This window comes from Myodes glareolus, chromosome 4 (assembly GCF_982192425.1).
Source record: "Myodes glareolus chromosome 4, mMyoGla1.1, whole genome shotgun sequence".
NCBI classification, from domain to species: domain Eukaryota; kingdom Metazoa; phylum Chordata; class Mammalia; order Rodentia; family Cricetidae; genus Myodes; species Myodes glareolus.
In genome coordinates, this window is record NC_142029.1 from 116,207,381 (window position 1) to 116,228,422 (window position 21,042).

General features: G+C 43.0%; 1 protein-coding gene across 2 annotated transcripts in view; it reads left to right on the forward strand.

Annotated features, from left to right (window-relative positions):
- Arhgap42 (Rho GTPase activating protein 42) overlaps positions 1-21,042 on the forward strand; it is a 213,154-nt gene that overhangs the window by 185,780 nt on the left and 6,332 nt on the right. For both annotated transcript variants that reach the window (XM_048433399.3, XM_048433405.3), the window contains 11 exons: positions 82-121; positions 5,565-5,627; positions 6,781-6,855; positions 8,000-8,084; positions 9,508-9,566; positions 12,334-12,439; positions 14,148-14,307; positions 15,396-15,540; positions 16,952-17,335; positions 17,695-17,851; positions 19,941-20,003. In XM_048433399.3, coding sequence (XP_048289356.2) covers positions 82-121; positions 5,565-5,627; positions 6,781-6,855; positions 8,000-8,084; positions 9,508-9,566; positions 12,334-12,439; positions 14,148-14,307; positions 15,396-15,540; positions 16,952-17,335; positions 17,695-17,851; positions 19,941-20,003 — 1,337 coding nt within the window. The remainder of the gene's footprint in view (positions 1-81; positions 122-5,564; positions 5,628-6,780; positions 6,856-7,999; positions 8,085-9,507; positions 9,567-12,333; positions 12,440-14,147; positions 14,308-15,395; positions 15,541-16,951; positions 17,336-17,694; positions 17,852-19,940; positions 20,004-21,042) is intronic.

Sequence of the window (21,042 nt, forward strand, 5' to 3'; positions counted from 1 at the left end):
CTTTCAGTGTAAGCGTCACCTTGCCAGTCTTCGGTATGGACCATTAACCGCAGTAACTAACTGACTTCCTTTGTTTTCTAGATTTACACGCTGCCTGCCATAATTAGCAAGAAAGAAGAAAGTAAGTCCCCTTTCTCCCCTTCCTTTAAAAGTTTTGCACGAATATTTCTTAAATTTTGAGTTAACTACGATTTTTAAAGGAACAGAAACTTAATCAGAAATGGGTTTTTCTACATTCTGACTTGCCCTGCAGAGTAAGCCACAGATAAAGCCAATTACATTTTCTGGGAGAGAAACAAGGAAGCAGCAGAAAGAGCTTGTGGGTTCTGAACTTCTGAGCCACGCTAGTGCTGTCCCCCTGGGCAGAGTCCATTCCCTCAGACACAACCAGAAGGAACGGCTCTTAACTTTTAATTCCACTGAGAACCGTGAAAAAACCACCAGGAATAGCTGGCTGGCCCTAAACAAGGCTGCAGTGGAAGTGCTCGGAGTGGAGGGTGAGGCTGTGGTGCGCTGTGGAGCTGGGCGGCCTCCCACACACGGAGCACAGCACTTGCTCGCCATGCTATAAATGAAGCTGTGTAAGCCAATGGAAAAGGAAAGTTTGCTCAGTCCTAAGACAAAGTAACAACAGCCCCCAGAGAACTGGGCCAGGATACTGAACCTGCAAATATTTTGTGGTTATATGACATAATATATTCCTTTTGAGAATATAAAATATGGCTAATTAGTTGATTTTAAGGTTAAGGGTAGTAGCTGTGACCATCGTCCGGGCAGCTTTCTCCCTGTACACTTTGGGGTGTGGTCTTCCTAGTGTAAAACAGGAAGACCACATATTAGTCTTTCTATTCATACTCTAACCAGTCACCATCTGGTCACAATATTCCACCTGAGCTTCCCATTGCATGGATAGTTTATCATTAGAGCTCCACAGATGTCCTAGGTAACTTGGTCCATCGTGACGTTCTTCCATGGGAACAGAACTATGTTTGATCAGAAGTCAAAGTTTCTTTCCCACTAAAGGGAGTTCTAACCCTTTGCATTGCATAAGTGTAGCAGGTGAAGGGAGCCAACTCTCCATCCTTCGGGAAGATGCGAAGGATCCTGAGGGCAACATGAGTACCAATAAATTTGCTCATGACTCTCTTTTTTTCTCTGAAAGCGCATATGGTATGATGTTTGATATCTGTATCTTTTTAATAGGAAATGCCAGATTAAAAATGTAAATGAGAGATTAAAGACAAGCGCTGCTTTGTCCTGGCAGCCCTTGGGAGATGCAGTAAGACCACCACGGTTACATCTGGCAGGCCCTGCTGGGTTTGGAATCAGGAGGAAGTGGGAAGAACAAGGACTGTTGCTTGTTAGCTGCCAAAAGCTGCTCCTTCCTCGTTTGCTGTGGGAATTCTTTTAAGATGAATAGCTTTTGTCCTGCTAAACATTCTCGTGGAAGCTTCAGTTGGGTTTCAATTTAGCCCTGAACAGTTTCCAAAAGGGGGAAAATGCTTACACTTAACTTTTGATGGACTAAATTAGCTTTATTAAGTTAGTAGGTCTTCAGGCCAAGTGGCATTAGTACTATAGGGTTTCAATGTCTGGGAGTTTGGTGGCAGTTGGATTCTGAATACTCCTCTGGTCTTCGCTAAAACAGGGAAAAGCAAGGGTGGAGCACGGGAGGTCTCAGCAAAGAAGCTGCCAAAGAAGTTGCCGGCTCAACATGGTACAGAAAGGGGCAGGAAAGAAACAGCACTTGGTTGCTCCTCTTGGCTACCTGTGCTGAAGCAAACATTCGGAATGGCATGTTTCTACCGTGTAGGATGAGCTGCCTTTCTTCTTACACCACACTGAGAGCACTTTCTCTTCCACTGGAGGAGAGTTAGCAGAAGCACTCGGTCTCTGTTTGTGTAATTGTGGGTACCCGTGTGCCACAGCATGGTGTGCAGGCTACAGGACAACCGTGGTGTTGGTCTTACCTCTGCTTTAATAGAGAGAAGGCCTCCTGTTTGCCGCTAAGCACACCAGGCTACCTAGCTCCCCGACTTCCAGGGGTCGACCTCTTGTGGCTCCCATATAGCTGTCGAGTGCTAGGATTACAGGCACATGCTCCCACATCTAACCCCACGTGGTTCTGGTGTCCAGATTTCAAGCTTGCACGGCAAGTGCTCCACTTGCTGCCGTTGCCCAGCTCACGCACACCCTTTAATGGTGGTATTTCCCTTATTAATAAACCTTTCCCTGGTGATCTCTTTTGAAATTAAGGGGTAAGTCTTTTCTCCAGCTATTAAAAGCAGCAACGCTACTTTAGTTGAATTTTCCTTATTATGAATGAAAGCAATATAAATCACCCTCTCAGGGCTTTAGAAAATTGCTCATTTTGTATCACGTGAACTTCCTCAAAATTGATACTTCCTGAGCATCATTGTAACTGTATCTTACAGCAGGTCAACTGGAGGTAGAGTACGGAAACCACACCACAGCAGAGAATGCGGACTCTCTAGTGGAGCCTTGTTGAATAGACCTTTGGGCTATGAAGTGACAAGAGATGATTTTTGGAATCATTAGGGTCTTATTTTTCTCTTTAAGGATACTAATGTTGTTAAGCCGAATTTATTTTCTTGAGTCTGTGTTGCCACAGCAAAAATTACTTAAATTACATATAATTAAGTAAGATCTGGACAGGACATGGTTTGGTGACAGCCGACGCTTGGATCTCAGAGGCTTGCCGTAGCACAGGATCTTGTTGGTTCACAGTGCATGTCCACACAAGTCCTCTACTCTGACACTCAAGTTCCAGAGTAGCCTCCTTTTGGATCGTTCTGATCTTATGCCAGGGGCAAGAGAAAACGGCAAGCCTTCATCTGGGAGGTGACATAGGATCACTTCCATTCCTTCTCATTGGATAGCATTGATCGCATGACCACAATCAGTCTTCAAGATGCTAAGAAACAGTGTCTTTCTTTGTGAAGATCAGGGCAGTAGTTATGTGTAAAAAGCAGCCACAGTGTACACAGTCTGTTCAGTCCAGTGAGACATTGCATTTGATCATTGTGATTTACTGAGATATAGTAAACCCACGAGGGCATTTTTAAATGCCCAATTTATCTTTCCAGCAGCCTCCTAGGCTCACAAGGCTTCATCGCTGTGTGCCTGAGCTATGTCTATCTGAAGAAACAAGCCATTGCTCTGGCCCTAAATTGCTTTTATTATTAAGTAATATGATATGCCTTTTTAAAAAATGGCACTACTGATCGACAGTCTTTCAAGCAATAGTTGCTTCAGACGTACCCAAAGAATAAAGAAGCCTGCTCCACGGAGCACACATACATACATACACACACACATACACACATACATACATACATACATACATGCATGCATGCATGCACACATGCATAGTGGTTTACATTATACTACACTCAGCAGCAGGTGTGAGCACAGAACCAACACCCACAGCACTTACTCTACTTAAACACCATGTGTAGCTTTCCAAATGCTACTTTAACTCATTCTTTATCAGTCCTATAAGGAAAGAGACTACTATATTTAGTTTATAAAAGAAGAAACAGATAAAACCATGCCATGAAGCAAACATGTTCTCTTTTTCTGCTTTGATAAGCATGTGGGGCCTAAGGCTGATGTCTGGAATCATCCTCCATGGGGCTTCCACATGATTCACTGAGTCAGGGTCTCTTGGTCAAATCCAGAGCTCACCAGTAAGGTTAGTCTCACTAGCCAGCTTAGTCTGGGCTTTCACCATGTCTGTCTTCTGAGGTTGCAATTACAGGTGGGCCGCAAGGTCCATCCAGTATTTCTTCTCTTCTCCAGGTGTTGTGCTTACCTGGCAACACTGTAAGTACTGAGCCGTCTCCTCATTTCTAGTAACACAAGTTTTATGTGGAAGAGTAAACATTGCCTTCCTCCTCTGCAGGTTTTGTTGTTGCTCTTGGTTTCTGCTCTAACTGTGGAGGCCGAGCTAGTCTTAAACTCTCTGCCCTCCACTCCCAGCCTCTTCAGCACTGAGATGACAGGTGTGTGTACTGAGTGCCACTTCCCACATTTTATAGGTGGAGAGTCTCATTCAGAGAAGTCAGGGGGCATGCTCGAGGTCAGAGCACGTCACCCCAAAGCCTGGAGGAGCCCGTGGCTCTGCTGGGCTCCAGACAATGCTGGCTGTCATCTCAGCTCCACGGAACCAACTCTGGTTGTTCTTTCCACACCCTGAACTGATTAATAATCATGCATTAACTGGTGGAGAGGAAGCTAGGGCAGGATCCATGGAATAGTTCAGGAGCCAGAGATTGACCTTGTAGACAAATTCTACACAAGGCACCTGCTCTTGGTGTATTAGTAAAGACCAGGACATTGTTTCCAACTATCTCAATCTGCCTCTGATAGATAATCTGCCTATCGCTTATTTTACTCAAAATGAATGTGCAAAATCAATTCTATTACACCACACTATTTTCTATGTGTTAGAGGACAGTCTTATTGAAAACACTTGAAGATGCATTCTTCTAGCCCAGTTTTATTGACAAGCTGAACAATGTACTCAATTACCCAGCATTTTAAAATTAACCACAATTTTAGGATTGGAAGGTTTTTAATTTCATTGGTTTGAATTATTCTCATTTATTAGTATTTTGGTATGTTAAAATGCTTATTTACTATGCGATGGAAATTATTACAATATATGACTTCTCGAGTATTTCCTCTGGATGTTACTTGACCTTTTTAAATGGTTTCCTTTATGTAATTCATTTAATTTGCTTTTAACTCCACAACTTAAAAACTAAAGCAAATTTACTTATTGCGTTATTGATTGAGTTCATGAGTGAAAGGGTGAGGGAGAGAGTGATGGGGGCAACAATGGCTGAATGTTAGTAAACAGGTGTGCCATGACCCTTGTGTGGAGGTCAGAGGACAACTTGCAAGAGTTGAATGTCTGCCTCTTCCTGTGGGTCTCAGGGATCAAATTCAGGTCATGATGTTCAGCAACAAGGGTCTTTACGTAGTAAACTATTTCACCAGCCCAAAGAGTGATTTTTAAAAAAGTCTAGCAGAGAATGAAAATCATTTGCTATTTTCTGCTTCAGGACCAGAGATTAGGGAGCTACTAGTGCACGGACTGAGCATGTCTGAGTTGTTCTGAATGTAAAGCATGTACTTGAATGACACTGGGCTTGAGATCGAGACACCACAGCAAAGAGAAGCGGAGCTTGCAGCAACCCGATGAGCTCTGTTAGAGACCCGGGTGTTGCCGTGGCCACGGGGAAAGAGTGACTACAAGAAAGGCTGGGCTGTCGCTTTCCGTTCACCATAGAGTTTATCCAGCGGTGGGGTGCTGTCTGTAGGGAGAATGGAGAGTTTCTCCACGGCAGCGTGGCCCGTCCTCGGGTCTGACACAACGTAGGGTCCTGCGCTTCCTTGATGGAGTGACTGAGTCTCCCTTTTGTTTAAAGTCTTTGGTAAACGCAGTGGGAAACTCCATGAAGGCACAGAGCAGAGCCAGCTGAAGGGGGAAGGCAAGTTCCGCATGAGATCTTAACTAGGATGTCTCTCACTTGCAGTGTACTTAAATGAAGCAGGGTTCAACTTCGTGAGGAAATGCATTCAGGCTGTGGAGACGAGAGGTGAGTGTGCAGACAGGCACGTGATTTCTTCCGTATGTCTCGTTCCAACCACTCGCTTGGAAAGGAAAGTGATGAGCTCCGGGGCATCAACCCAAGAACAGTTCTGAGCATGATATAAATTTAAGCTATGTGAATATATAGCTAGCTATAATTTCAACCAATTATACTTTCTTTTTAAAGATTTATTTTCTATGTTTATGTGAGTGATCCATGCATGTTTGTGTATGTATGTATGTATGTATGTATGTATGTATGTACTGCGTGCATGCTTGGCTCCTAAAGAAGGAAGAAGAGAACATCAGAGAAGATCAGTTCTCTTCAGAGAACTGAAGAGAACATTCAGTTTAGATGAAACTAAAGTTATATAAGGTTGTAGGCCATTCTGTGGGTGCCGGGAACTGAACCTGGCTCCTGCAAGAGCAGCCTGTGCTCTTAACCACTGAACCTTCTCTCCAGCCCCTACACTACTTCCTTCATAGCTTTTCAAAGATGTTACCCTGTTTACTTCCGTTTGACATACAAAATACTATCTATTATTTCACGTTTTTTCATTGTTTCCTTTCTAACACTAACGGTCAGATCTCAGGAAGATTGCATTCTTCTCCATGGTCATCTCATTCTTGGCACACTTTGGCTTCAGCTGTGTGCATGAATCACGGCCTGTTGAAACCGCCTCCAGGTCGAGGCTGCACACTCTCTCACTCTAAGACTCTTGCTTAAAGCAAAAATCCTATTGTGCTTCAGAGTTCCTTGAATTTGCATTCAGAATTGTCCTATACTTGTAAGGAGGGAGGCAGAATCCTTGGATTCCTTCCATCTGCTCCCCCGCCTTTGAATAACGCTGTAAGTGACAGAGGACCATTAAATGCAGAGGACTCTCTGGCTGGTCTCCTATCTTGGATGCATTTCTGTATTCAAAGAATAGTAGGTAGGTAGTTTGACTTCAAAATCTCAAAAGACTTTAAACCTCTGTTCAGTGCCTGCTCTGATACATCTGTGGAGGGTGGGTGTTTCCAGGGCAGGATGACTAAGATTCCTCCGCAAAATTAGGTAAGTAGCTGTCAGATTCAGCGTGGGCATATGCCTGAGATTTTTAGATTCTGTGCTTGAAATGTTTTTTAAGCCATATTCACTTGTGATTTTCCTCCCTCAGGTATCACCATTTTAGGCCTGTACCGAATAGGAGGTGTGAACTCCAAGGTCCAGAAACTTATGAATACCACATTTTGTAAGTTTTAGCTGAGACAAGGGTGCTATGGATTTGGGATATGTGCACAGGTGATCCAGCACACAGTTTTCTCTGAAACGTAGACAATTTGCTATCTTTGTTAATTCTTATATCAGATTGAAAGTTAAGTTCTAGAAGTTTGTTTGTGGGGTTGTTGCCACCTAAGCACAAGACCCTGGGTGTAAGAATCCACATTTTCCCACTCTGCTAAATCTTCAGTACTTTTATTCTGTTTCAGTGTTGAGCTGTAACAGATGAGGTAGCATTTTTGTGAGGTTGGACTCTTTCAAGTGCCTCTTCTTAGCTAGTGTTGCAGGAATATGTTTAGCATTGCAGGACTGTGCATAGTGTTGCAAGAATATGCATAGTGTTGCAGGAATGTGCATAGTGTTGCCTGAATATGCATAGCATTGCAGGAATATACATAGTGTTTCAGGAATGTGCTAATGTTGCAGGAATGTTCATAGTGTTGCAGGAATGTGCATAAAATTGCAGGAATGTGCATAGTGTTTCAGGACTGTGCATAGTGTTGCAGGAATATGCATAGTGTTTTAGGAATGTGCATAGTGTTGCCTGAATATGCATAGCATTTCAGGAATGTGCATAGTGTTGCAGAAATGTGCATAAAATTGCAGGAGTGTTCATAGTGTTGCAGGAATGTGCATAGTGTTCCAGAAATATGTGTGATTATATAGACGTCCCCTACATTTCTAGACTGTTTCCTGGTTTGGAATCCCAGCTCTACCACTTAAAATCTTTCTGTCTTGGAATTTCCTTAGCTTCTCGGTGTCTCTGCCTCCTCTCTCTTAAACTGAAAGTGATAATACTGCCTTCTTCCTCAGATACGTAAGGATCAAGTCAATCCTGGCCCACTCCAAGCATTTAGAAGCATGCCCCAGTTCTGCCAGCCATTAACAAGAAATTGATTTGAGAGACACCAGTGTTATCTTTCCTTCCTTTGAGGGCAAGAAGCAGTGGGTTCCCAACCAGATCACAAAGGTGGCCTTCCTATGGCTAACTCTAGTGGAGCTCTAAGATGCAAATGCCCCTCCCTTTGACCTACTTGAATTGTTATGCATTCCCATCATGACACAGGTAATATTTTGAATTGTAGTTTAAACATTTCAAATTTTATTCTTTCCAGCTCCCAAGTCTCCTCCTGATATGGACATTGATATTGACCTGTGGGACAATAAGACTATAACGAGTGGACTGAAAAACTACCTCAGGTGAGGAAGGGTTAGTACTGGGATTCTGCCATGACGCCTTGGGAAGTAACCACATGTTGCATGGAATCTCTGTACATGGACTTCATTTCCCAGGTCACAGCCTTTCTTAAAAGGAAGCAATACTGCTGACATCCACACATTCTGGAACTGCTGCACGCTTTTTCCAGTAGTAACATTAAAAGCTGCAGGAGTTTGTGAATCTTAAGTTAGTCTCATTGTTTCCTTATATATCTGGGGTTTTGTGTATGTTTTTAAATATATCAAAATGAGGATTTTTTAAATTTATAGCACCCATTTTTGTTTGTTTCTTTTATTTTTGAGACAGAAGAATCACATGTAGCCCCGACTGAGAATGGCCTTGACCTTCTGATCCATTTATCTCTACCTCATGTGTGTTAGGACTGTACGTACACACTACATAACTGGGTCATGTGGTACTAGGGACTCTTTCAAGGTGTTGTCCATGCTAGACAAGCACTCTACTGTTGTGGAATGTTTTGATCACACTCAGACACTCCTGAGATAGCCAATAAACTTTATTTTGAGTCAGAGAGTGGAACTAGCTACTAGTTTACCAAAATTAGGCATAGAGGTTTTAGAGAGACACAGGAAGTAGAACGGTGGGGCTTAGAAAGATTCTTGACCCTTTTGGATCAAGGAAGGAGAGAGAAAGGAGGTCACTGATCACTTCTTCACTGTTTCTCTGATCAATCAAGTTCTTACCTCAATATTTGGCTCCTGAGTTTTTACTGATAAAGAATAATTAGATAAACACTTCATCTGGGGCCTAACACGGGGTGCCATTTGTAGCAAGCTTTCTTGTCACACTTTCTTTGAGCTGCCAACCCACAAATAATGACATGGAGGCTTCTTTAGGCTTTTTCTCAGCAAGCTCTTATAACTTAAATTAAATCCTTCTAATAATCTACATTCTACCACGTGGCTTTTTTTTTTTTAACCTCGTCTCCCGTTCTGTACATCTGAGTTATTCCAAGTCTGCCGGTGAATTCCCCACCTCTCTTCTTCCCAGAGTTCTCTCCTTTTATCCCTGGAAACCCCACCATTCGTCTCCTGCCTGGCCATTCACCATTCAGCTCTTTATCAATCCGTTCACAGTGACACATCTTCACACAGTGTAAACACATATTCTGCAGCGCTCTACCAGCAGAGCAACAGCCTCAACGTAGCGTCTTTTTTCACATAGCTGTGGCACAAGTACCTAGGGACAGTGGAATTCTACATTTTAGCACTGCCTGGTTCCCTTCTAGGACCTTGTCAAACAGCCAACCAGACAATTATTTTGTTAGTCCTTGCTTCAACTTTCATTAGCAAAAAGCAATCACGGGGTTTTTAAAGAAGACTTCAAAATGTGGGGAGACTGAAGTTTCTATGGTTCTAGATGTTCACTGCTTCTCTCTTACAGGTGTCTTGCGGAACCACTGATGACTTACAAATTGCACAAGGACTTCATCATTGCTGTCAGTAAGTTTGCTTTCACCTAAAGCATCTGACTGAGGCAGTTTTAGCGTCTGTTACCTAAACACAGAAGCTTAAATCTCTTTGGCTTTCTTTCACATATTGCTTAAAAATATTGCCAATGTGATATTTAATAGCTTGCACTGTGGTTTGCAAGCCAATAAAAATTACAAAGTAAACTAAATATTTTGTTCTCTAGTAAGACAAACTATGACCACCATCTCTATCCGTCCCCAAACCCATTGTTATTGAGGTGACGTGTGAAGTGATTAGAAAAAACTGAGAGAAGTTCTAATTTCATATTTGAGTGACTAAACACATTTTTCTCTAAGAGAAAAGTTTTAAATTTTGCTAACATGGTGATCCTTTCATGACTTTGTGTGCACCATGTGCAAAACTCTGAAGTCCATAAAATTGTGGATCCTTTGGAATTGGAGTTACAGGCAGATCTGTGCTTTCTGATATGGGTGATGGTAATTAAACCCAGGTCCTCTGCAAGAACAGTAAGGCCCATTAACCACGGAAGCATTTTTCCAGCCCAGTGACAGAAACTGTACAGTTACAAACATGTTTACAAATGTATGTAGCAAGTTATTTCAGTATTCACATTTACATATTATATTTCCAAACCTGAAACACCAGTCAAATATTATGAGCCAGCACAAATTCTTCTGTTAATTCCCTTACTCCTGACATTACTTGTTATAGTCACAGATTCATGTCATTTATTTATGTCATTGACTGCCTTAATGCTAATTAGTGGATTTAATTGGAAAGTCGGAGTTGGGGCCTGGAATACTGTATGTATGAGACCCGAGAAGTTAGTATATACTTTACAGCTATTACAGCCAGAGTGCCAGCTTGCCATCTGATCCGCCAACATAATGTGATCTATAGTGACCTGCACATGTAGCAATGAGTCGGCATTTCGTTGTTGGAAGTGTATGAGATATGACTGTAATTGAGGAGTATCATTTGTTCTTTATAGTCCAAGAAAAGCAAACAAACAAACCAGTTAGTTCCCTTCTTTTGCTTCCAGATGCTGAAATGCCCCAGAAGCATGGTCTGCCAGTGAAAGTGTCAGGACACATGAGTGACTTGGTTTTAAATTCAGCAATCATGACTGACCACATACTAACACCACGCTTTTCTAAGTTTTCTCCTGATTGCTCTCCATTTGACATGGGCTTCATATGAACTCATCTTTGCAAAAATGAATAGGGCCCAAGGCATATTATCTTGTATTATTGATAAGCCAGTCAGGACCTAGAGTAGGTGAATGATTTGTCCAGACACGAGTATGCAATAAGAGCCAGGACTATAAGCTAGGTGGATTTTTGTTGTTCAAATACAAGCTTTTGGTGGGAGATTTTCTTTACTTCCATCTTTGGAACTCATTATTGCGTATGGTCTCAGGCAAGGATTCACACAGTAAGTTGGGTTGTTGAATGGATATGATTAATAAGTGTGACGTTTCCTTTAGCTGATTTCAGTAAGGGAAGCATTTCTGGATCTCTAGGAGATAGTAGATAACTAACTGGAAGAGAGGATTAGGCTGCGTCAAGGCACTGGGAAGCAACACAATGATATTTCTCTCTCTCTCTCTTTTTTTTTTTTTTAATTTGGTTGCTGAGTTGAGTGGTTGGGTTGGTAAATGGAGTTTTGTTGTTTTTGAGATGGGATCTCACACTGTAACAATCTAATGTAATAGCCCACCCTGGCCTTGAACTTGTGACCAGTTTCCTGCTTCTATCTCTTGAAGGTTAGGATTAAAAGGTGCCCCTTTGCCTCACTCAATAAGGGGTCTCTGTATGTTTAATGTATTTATAGCCCATTCTTTTTCCCTATCCAGTCAGATTTTCTTGGGTACCTTTGCTCACCCTGGCCTTTGTTCTAAATAATCTTATCTTCACATCTGTAGCAGGTGTTTCAGAGTCTTGGCATCAAGACTTAGTCCTCAGAATTATCCCGGAGCTGGGTTCTTGCCTCCGGCTCCACACAGGTGTGCCTAGGTGATGTGGTGATGTCACAGAAAGAAGTTGCAAAAAGCCTTAAAGGTTTGGCCCCTGTGCCCAAACGTGTTACTGACAATGGGGGCTGTCAGTTCCCTCTGAGATGTTACAGGCAGGTTGCGCGCAAGCTTTAGTCTGACAGGACTGGACTAGCTGACCTGAGACATCACCTGATGTCTCAAATTTCAGATTTCCCAGTGTCACTGTGAATTCACTGTTTTCTGCTTGCAGAATGCCAGCACATCAGGAAGGTCACACTGAATGTCTCCTTTGACTGTGAACTGAGGAGAGGAATGCTGGCTCCCTTTGATCACTCAGGGTTAGGGCACTAACATATTCCATGTTGGAATGTGAATCATACCAATTAGCACACTAGGCATCTACGACAACATCTACAACTCACACTTTCCATGTATAAACACACACACACACACACGTATATGCATGTGCATCACATTCCTGAAAGTCTATCTTGTGTTTGGTTGATAAACTCAAGCAGGCGATGAGATATAGTTCAGTGATGAAGAACAAGCTGCAAAACCATGTGGTCTGGTTTTTCTACTCCCTAACTTTACAGTCATGGACAAACTTACTCAACATTTCTTAGCCTAAAAGGTGTGGTTAACATATTAATATGTTGTTATTATGATGAAGCGACACTTTAAGACATGAATGGTCGGATTGCCTATGATGTTCACATGACTAATGTTTACATTGCAGGTTTGAACACAATTACATCTGTAACCCTTTTTCCACAACAGAGTCAGATGACCAGAACTACAGGGTGGAGGCTGTCCATGCACTGGTGCACAAATTGCCCGAGAAAAACAGAGAGATGCTGGACATCTTGATAAAACACCTGCTCAAGTAATTCTACAACTCGCGTTGTTCGTTTAATGACTTTCCAGTCTTGTTAAGATAAACTCATTCGTGTCTTTGTAAAGTTGATGATGGTACTATGTGGTTGCTCTCGTAACCCTTGAATGAGTGTTAGAAAATGGTGTACAGCTTGTTTTTAAGATATGTGTTTGTCTGCGTGTCATATGTTTCTAATATGCAGATAATTGTATCCTCTGTGACTGTTAAACTAGTGAGAAACAGTTCCTGCCAACTTGAAACCTTATGAAGGAGTGGGTGGTGTTTATCCTCTTTCCAGTCCTCTTAAGCATGTTACAGTGGTGAGTTTGAAGACTAGTGTTAGATACTACTAGGGTCAACAGTTTTCCTCAGGTCACACTGACACTGAAGATTACTCCTTGGGTTCACATTTTTTTCTTAAAGATTTTCTTCTGACTTTGGTATTATACATGTTCATTCATGTAGTTTAAATTTCATATAGATCAACAGGTGAGTAGATAGATAGGTAAGTGGTTTGATGGAAAAGTAGATGATGATGATGATGATGATGATGATGATGAAGGAGGGGGAAAAGGAAAAGAAAAAGATAGATACATAGATGGAGGATGGATAGACAACTTTGTATTTGTATGGAAGGGATAACTGCCTTACTGTAGTGATGAAAGTCAGCATATAGAGCTGGTTTACCTCATTGGTAGAGTATGAGCCTCTCATTTGCTCATTTCAGTCTCCAAAGTGTCTGGAATAATAGATTTTGTACCACCAGGTCTGGATTCTTTTGAATTCAGTCCACAGAGTTTCCAAGTAAAGTGGAATTGTGTATGAAGCTGATTGAGAACTGATCCACAGTAATTTCTTTGACTCCAAATATGATGCCAGCTCACCTACTCTTTAACTGTCTGTTGATGTAGGAGGGTCTTCTGTCTATGTGTTGCTTTCATTGGTCAAATAAATAATAAGTACAATATAGAAATACCAAACAGTTGAATGGTTTTCTATGGATATTGCATCTAATTCAGGAAAAATAAGCAAACAAAAATCCAAGATTTATTTCCTTCAGTAATTTAGCCTTTTTGGTTATTAGTTTTATTTTTCTAATGTTAGCATCTTACCTGCTAAAAATACATATTTTCATTATTATGGGGGCTAGTGCAGGCATGCCACAATGTCCCTGTGGAGTCAGAGGACAACTTTCAGGAATTCGTTCTCCCCATTTACCTTGGGCATAGCAGAAACTTTTGCCCTCTGAGCTATCTCACCAGCCCCCGCCACATCTTTAATTGACATTGATAGACATAACATGTTATGTCTCATGATGATTCAGTGTGAATTTATACATAATATATAATGATTGAGTGAAGGTAATTATTTCCTTCTCTTTAAGCATTTGTTACTTCCCTCTGTTTGGCACCTAAGGAGAAGAGGAAGGGGGGTTCAATAAGAGATGCCAAAGCACAGCAGGAGAGGGGCATAAGTCCCGTTCTACCAAACAGCAATGTGACCAGTACTGTGCAGTAATTTGTTGTTTATCTTGCAAATAACTTTCTTCCTTGTCGATATAGTTTCTACTCACACCCATTAAGAGCAGGCAAGTCTGACAGGGAAACTGGCCTCTAGTGGCATATATGGCTTCCGTTTTTCTTACACAGGTAGATAGAAAAGAACATTTCCTAACTACTGAAAATTTACTTTGAATGCTAATGTTCTTTATTTTCAGAGTATCATTGCACAGCCAACAAAATCTCATGACCGTCTCAAATCTCGGCGTCATATTTGGCCCAACCCTGATGAGAGCGCAGGAGGAAACTGTGGCTGCCATGATGAACATCAAGTTTCAGAACATAGTGGTTGAAATCCTGATTGAGCACTATGAAAAGGTGGCTGTATTGTCTATGCACTTTTCCTTGTGATCTGAGCTTCCTGCCAAATGCCCATCTTGTCTGTTTCATAGATGGCTTTTCTGCAGGGACTTTGACTCTCGTTGTCACCTACTTATTGGGTGCTTCAAGTCCATTGAGTGTCCTGATGAGATCTCCTCCAGCCAGGACTTTCTGAAGTTCCCTTCTTTAGTGGGTGGTGCTCAGCTTACTGCAGCATTGCTTGTGTTTCGATGTGATTTAGCCTTTTCTCTTTATACCTCTGAAATTAGACTCTTTTTTCGTATATTAATTCCAATAGTCCTAATAAAAGAATGAATTGAGGTCCCAAGTGGAAGTGCACAACTCTAATCTTCAACCTTTAAGAATCAAAATCATGGTTTTGAATGTGAAGCTCATTTGGGCTACATGCAAGACCCTGTCTCAGAATGAGGGTGGGGATGTTTAGAAAGTGGAGTCTTGAATCATGAGACCCTCCTAAAAAATGTTCTCCTTAAAAGCTGAAGTTCTTATAGTAAGTATGGAAATGGGAAGTTGTGCAAGCTGAGTTATGCCTGATCTGCTTCTTCTGGGGGAATGATCACATATACCTCCCCAAAGTCCTTTCCTAGTGACCACATAATGATGTCCTCAGTCACTGCATAAGGACCATTCCATAATATGTAGTTAGCCACATCTGAAGGCTAATCCCACCTCCTTGGCAGCCCGGAGCCCTCAGCATCTCAAGAGCTCCTCTACTGAAACCACACAGACCCAAGCTTCCCCTTGGGTTATACTTTCCCAAACACCACACTATGAAGAAGCGGAGTTTCTGGGTGTGGACTCTTGCTCATAGTTCCATAAAGTTATCAGACCTCACTTCCACCGTAAGCTGTGGGGAGCAGCAAAGTTGAAAACCCAAAGTTTATAAATAAATAAATAAAGAGGTTTTATTCAGTAGATGCCAAAGAAATCATGAATTATCACAGGGGAGCTTTTGTATGAAGCATCCCCTGCAGTCCTGAAATTGTTTTCATAGCTGTTGAAGCTTCTATCATGTGGGTGCATAGGGTGTCTTATTGACCTCAATTCATTTTTCTTCTCTGTAGATTTTCCATACTGCCCCAGACCCAAACATTCCTCTTCCTCAGCCTCAGTCTCGGTCTGGATCCCGAAGGACCCGTGCCATCTGCCTATCCACAGGTTCTCGGAAGCCCAGAGGGAGGTACACGCCATGCCTGGCAGAGCCCGATAGTAAGTGTGCTCCATTGAGGGCAGAGTCTCTCTTGTTCTGTTTATCCTGACCTCGCTTCTTGGTAATTAGGAATGAGCAGATGTTCTTTTGGGTGCTTTTTCCCTAACACCCCTCTTCTAGCACTGATACAGTCCCTGTCAGTTTCGTGGTGAGACTCCTTAGATAAGCAAACTCATTAATGCCACAAAAGGAAAAAGAACTAGTTTGCTCTCTGCTTCTTTTCTGGGGTCGTGGTTAAGGACACCGGGTGCTACTTGTGGCAGGTTTTGTCTGTTGTTAGAGTAGCAAATAAGAAAGCCAGAGCTTGTCATACTGAAAAGACATTTTCTGGCTTTCTTTCACATTGTGTTCTTAAAGAATCAGCTCTTGGATGTCAGACTGTCCCCAAAAGAGGAAAGAAACAAAAGGAAAACCAACAGCGCACATGAAGTTGCAAACTTCTTTTTCTGAGCCACGCCTCAAGCTGGGGTTGATCACAACTTGAGCCCATGACAGACACTGATCTATGGTCTTTCTCAATGTATGTTTTTTTTTTCCTACCAGTTTCCAGGTATTCTCCCATGGTCCATAGTTAACAGAAAATGGTCTAGTAAAATCTGACTTAGGTATATTTTCAAGATTCACTGCGATTTCTCTGACTTATGATACTTTTTACTTCTAGAAACAGTAAAGAATTAGCCCAGTGACCCAAGCTTTTGTTTGCTCTTTTGTTCCCTGCTTGCACTTACACCCAGGGTTTGTGCAGGCTAGACACACTCTCCCTATGAGCCACGTTCCAGTCAGCGGTCTGTTTCACGTGTTACTGTATTCACAGGAGGAAATGAAACAAAGCAAAGCTTCTTTCCTAGGCTGTCAGCAGCTTGTAATTTGCTGCTGAAACTCAGTGGTGCCTTTGAACAGACCTGGTACCTGTGACTGAGAGCCACCTGTGAGCAGAAAAGTAAAAGGCAAAAATACGTCTCTATTTCTTCCATTGATTCTAAAAATATATACTATCATGAAAGGCCTATTTCTCTTGCTGCTGAGTCCTATGTCACAGGCAGTCTTTGTCCAACTTCAGTTCAGTCCACAATGCTCCATTAGAGTGGCTAATTCACAGGACTACAGAAAGTCATCCCGGAGACTTGTGTTCAAATCACATTCATCACCATCAAAGGCGAACTTTAAAGCCTTCCTCTAGTGCTGAGGATAGTCTACCATGCAAAGCCAAGGCCCACGGCACCAGTGCCCACCGCACCAGGGCTCACCGCACCAGGGCCCACCGCACCAGGGCCCACCACACAGGCCCCACCACATCAGTGGGGTGGGCGGCTATGAAAGGCACAGTGGACTGAGGGCAGGAGGGCTTTGGCCATGCCGTTTCGCGTTCCTGACCTGTTGCCACTGTTGCCCCTGCCTGCCTCCTCTCAGGTGATTCCTACAGCAGCAGCCCAGACAGCACACCCATGGGCAGCATAGAGTCGCTCTCTTCTCACTCCTCGGAGCAAAACAGCACCACAAAGTCAACTTCCTGCCAGCCCAGGGAGAAGTCAGGTGGTATTCCCTGGATCGCATCCCCGTCATCTTCCAACGGACGCAAGAGTCTGGGTCTCTGGACAACTAGCCCAGAGTCAAGTTCTCGAGAAGATGCAACCAAAACAGATGTGGAGTCAGACTGCCAGAGTGTGGCCTCGGTCACCAGCCCGGGTGATGTCTCTCCCCCCATAGACCTCGTCAAGAAAGGGCCCTATGGGCTCTCGGGACTGAAAAGAGCCTCTGCCTCCTCCTCTCTCAGATCTATCTCTGCAGCTGAAGGTGAGCAGGCCTGGATCCCATGCTGGATAGCATTGTCCCACTGTTCCTGGCTGGACATTGAAGGGGACTGATCAGGGACAATGTTAATGGAGGAACCAGTGAAACTTCTCTACTTTGTATTTGAGCTTGGATTTAAAACTTTACGTATGCTGTGACATTTTCCCCCTGAATCTTTCCATCTCTGGGGGAATGAGGTCTTGTAATTGTAGACTTTGATCTCCCTAAGTGATGGACTGCTGTATCCAAAGAACGTTCTGTACCTTCCCATTTCTTGTAGGAAGATGCTTCCTCTTGTTACGTGCTTTTGCTATTATTATGACTAATAGTACCTTGTATGTTTTCTTGGATTTTCTTTTTAGGAAACAAGAGCTACAGTGGATCCATTCAAAGCTTAACTTCTATAGGTTCCAAAGACTCACCCAAAGTCACATCAAACCCAGAGCTGCCTCCAAAAATGTGCAGGAGGCTAAGGCTAGACACTGCTTCCAGCAACGGCTACCAGCGACCAGGCTCAGTGTGAGTTAGAATGAGTTTGTATTCACTGTGTCTCCTAACGGTGCAGAGGGGTTGAGTCTGTCCTGAAGGAACCCAGGGGTCCTGTAGTTAACTGTTTCATCTAGAGAGCTGGTAGCTTTAACGTCTGAGCTCTCTGTCCTCTTCAGTAAAGAACGTGAGAGTTACTGTAGGTGCAGGCTGTCATGGACCTCATGGGTTATTGACTAAAGGCTATCCCACAACCAGAGCCGTGGCTTAACGGAAGATGTGAAAATAGATGTGTAAGAGAGAGTATGCCTTTGGAGCTATGGACCTTTCCATTAAAGCCACACATTCAGTTTCAAGCTCCCCCAGCATAGTTGCTCCCTGCAAGTGAGGGTTTTCTGTCTGAGATCTCACTGATGGGACAAGGCTAGAGACAACCAGGATCACAAAAGGCAATGGGAAGAGAGCACTTCTCAACAAAGCAGTCACCAGAAGTAGAAAGTTTGTAGGATATAACTATATAAATGGAAGCAGTGAGGGTGCGAGGGTGCGGAGGAATGAGTGGGAGCCTGAAGAAGGAAGGCGTCAAAATCCAGACAGGAAGCGCTTCTCCCTCTGCTTTCATGTTCACGGCAGATGCTGCGCCTTTCCCGTTGTCTGTGTGCTCACACTAGGTATCTTCACACGTGTGGTCTCTTCTAACGGTCTCGTTTCAAGTGTGCAGTATGAGCAAGAGCTACGAGTACGGTCTCTTCAGAGACAAGAACAGATGTTTAGAAAGTTGACGAGCCCTGGGTCCCCTGACCTTCAGGTTCTCTGTGCCATACCCATCTATTATGTAAGAGTGTTCCTGATATTGTCATTATTTGTAGAAAGCTTAATAAGGTATATCACTTACTAAGTCCACCTCCACAGGAACAGGATTGCACGTCCTCCTGCCCACGACTGTGTTTCTACATCTTTAGTTAACGAGTGTGCCCAGCATTTCTTATAGAACTCCAGTTAGATGAATCTGTTTGCAAGTCTGCCTGCTTGGTGTTCAGCCAAAGCCACAAAAGCAAATTTAGGTTCAAATGGACACTCAGAGAAGATGACAGAACATCCCTCTGTCCTTTAGGAGACAAGACCTCTGTCTTCCGCTTGTTGCTTTTTTTGGGGGGGTGCCCCAGGATTGTCTGTTGTGGGTTTGTAAAGAGTTCTAACTAAAGACTGGGGCCAGTGAGATGATTCATTGGATAAAGGTGATAGTCACCAGGCCTGAGGACCTGAGTTTCATCCCAGGACCCACATTGTGGACAGAGAAAACCAGCTCACAAAAGTTGTCCTGTGACTTCCCCTTGCACACAAAAAGTAAATAAATTAATAATTTAATTACTTAATTATAATGATTAAAAAGGCATTTTAAAATCAAGTAGGGACTCATTCATGGAATTTAATATTTTTGGTGAGTTTAAGAAACACTGTGATTATCAGGGATGCTGTAGCTGCAGTTGCTCCCATTTTCTAGCTACTAGTTTCTCACTGTCCTCCCCACCATCGAACACACACACTCTGTGACTGAAGCAAGATGCAAACTAGCAAGCTCATTGAGTAGACATCTTTTCAGAGCCTTTTCCTTTTGCTTTATAGCAAAGGCTTCTGCCTTAGGAAACACAGGAAATAATCATAGCTCCCTGTGCTAGCAGAATGAGCAACAGCTCCTCTTCTGTCATGTTGATGGATTATTTGATTCTTCCCTGGTACCGCACAGGAGCCAATAACATGCTTTCTGCTGGGAGCTGCGTGGGGAGGGAATGAATGTTCTCTATGCTGTGACCTGCTTTCTGAGGTAAAAAGGAAGAGGACAGTGAGAGCCCCAGGAAACAAGCTATAGGTTTATTAGAGTCTCGTGCTCTGTGAGATGCAGGTTGCAGCCAAAACCCTTTTACGTTAAAGCAAAAAACAGCTCCACTGCGGCTCCAATTTAGGTGGCAGTTCCTGTTTTGTCTTATTTGCTCAATAATACTGAATATCCCATTGAACAGAAGGACTTTTCTGATTGACTTCATTTAAAAATATTAAACTATTCTGATTCTTTAAGTATTGTTTTTAAAATTTACACAGTGCATTGTAAAATATTTTTCAGAGTGGCAGCAAAGGCTCAACTGTTTGAAAATGCTGGGCCCCTCAAGCCGGTTTCTTCAGGACGGTGAGTTCTCAAAAGCTTTAACACAATAAATAGAGTAGTAGGAATATCACCACATTGTGCTGATATAACATAATTTGTGGCGGCCTCCACCTCAGCTTTTCTCATAACGAAATAAGCCAGAGTCCAGTGGCCTTAGCCAGGAAGAACACTTCTGATAATAGCATCATACCATATTGTTCCCATGATACCTTTCCTCTAAAATGTTTGGGAAAGGATTGTAGCTGGGACTGTAAATCAGTTGATGGAGCACTTGCCTGGCATACACAAGGTGCTGGCTGATTTGATCCAGCCCCAAATAAGCTAGATGCTGTAGTGTACACCCATAATCCTAACATGCAGGAGGTAAAGTCATGAGGATCGGAAGTGGAGGATCAGCCTTGGCCACGTGGCAAGTTTGAGGCCAGCCTGAGAGACATGAGGAAAAGTTTCTGTACTCTAATAAGCCCCTTCACTGATGCGATAATCCAAATCAAGCCAAATTAGAAAAAGCCCAAGTTTAATGGATACCAATGCTCCGATGGCTTTCCAGCCCCACTAAAGAGGAGCTGGTGAAGGAAGACTAGAAATCCCATATTTGTTCCCTGGAGGGGAAGGGGAGGCAGTTTAAATCCCATGTGGGAGTGGTCTTGAGCATCTTTGGGGAGGGGTTGTCAGTTGGCGGACTTCCTCAGGGGTGTGGAGTCGGAACTGAGGCAATTCATAGGGGAGGAGGTTTGGGATGGAACTTCCACCTAGACATTCCAGACTTTTCGGGTATATGGAAGCCAGGGGCTGGGGTGAAGCCTTAACCCAAACATTCCAGATTCTTTGGGTATATGGATGCCAGGGGCTGGGGTGAAGCCTTAACCCAAACATTTCAGACTCTTTGGGAATAAGGATGCCAGGGGCTGGGGTGAGGCTTCCACCCAAACACAGAGACCCTGCAGATCCCCTCCAAAAGAATGAGGACTTGAAACAAATTTCCTAAGAATGGAAATCTCTGTAATTAGTTGTCTCTGTGTACACTTCTGATAATAGTCATTTGGGGGGTAATTGCCAA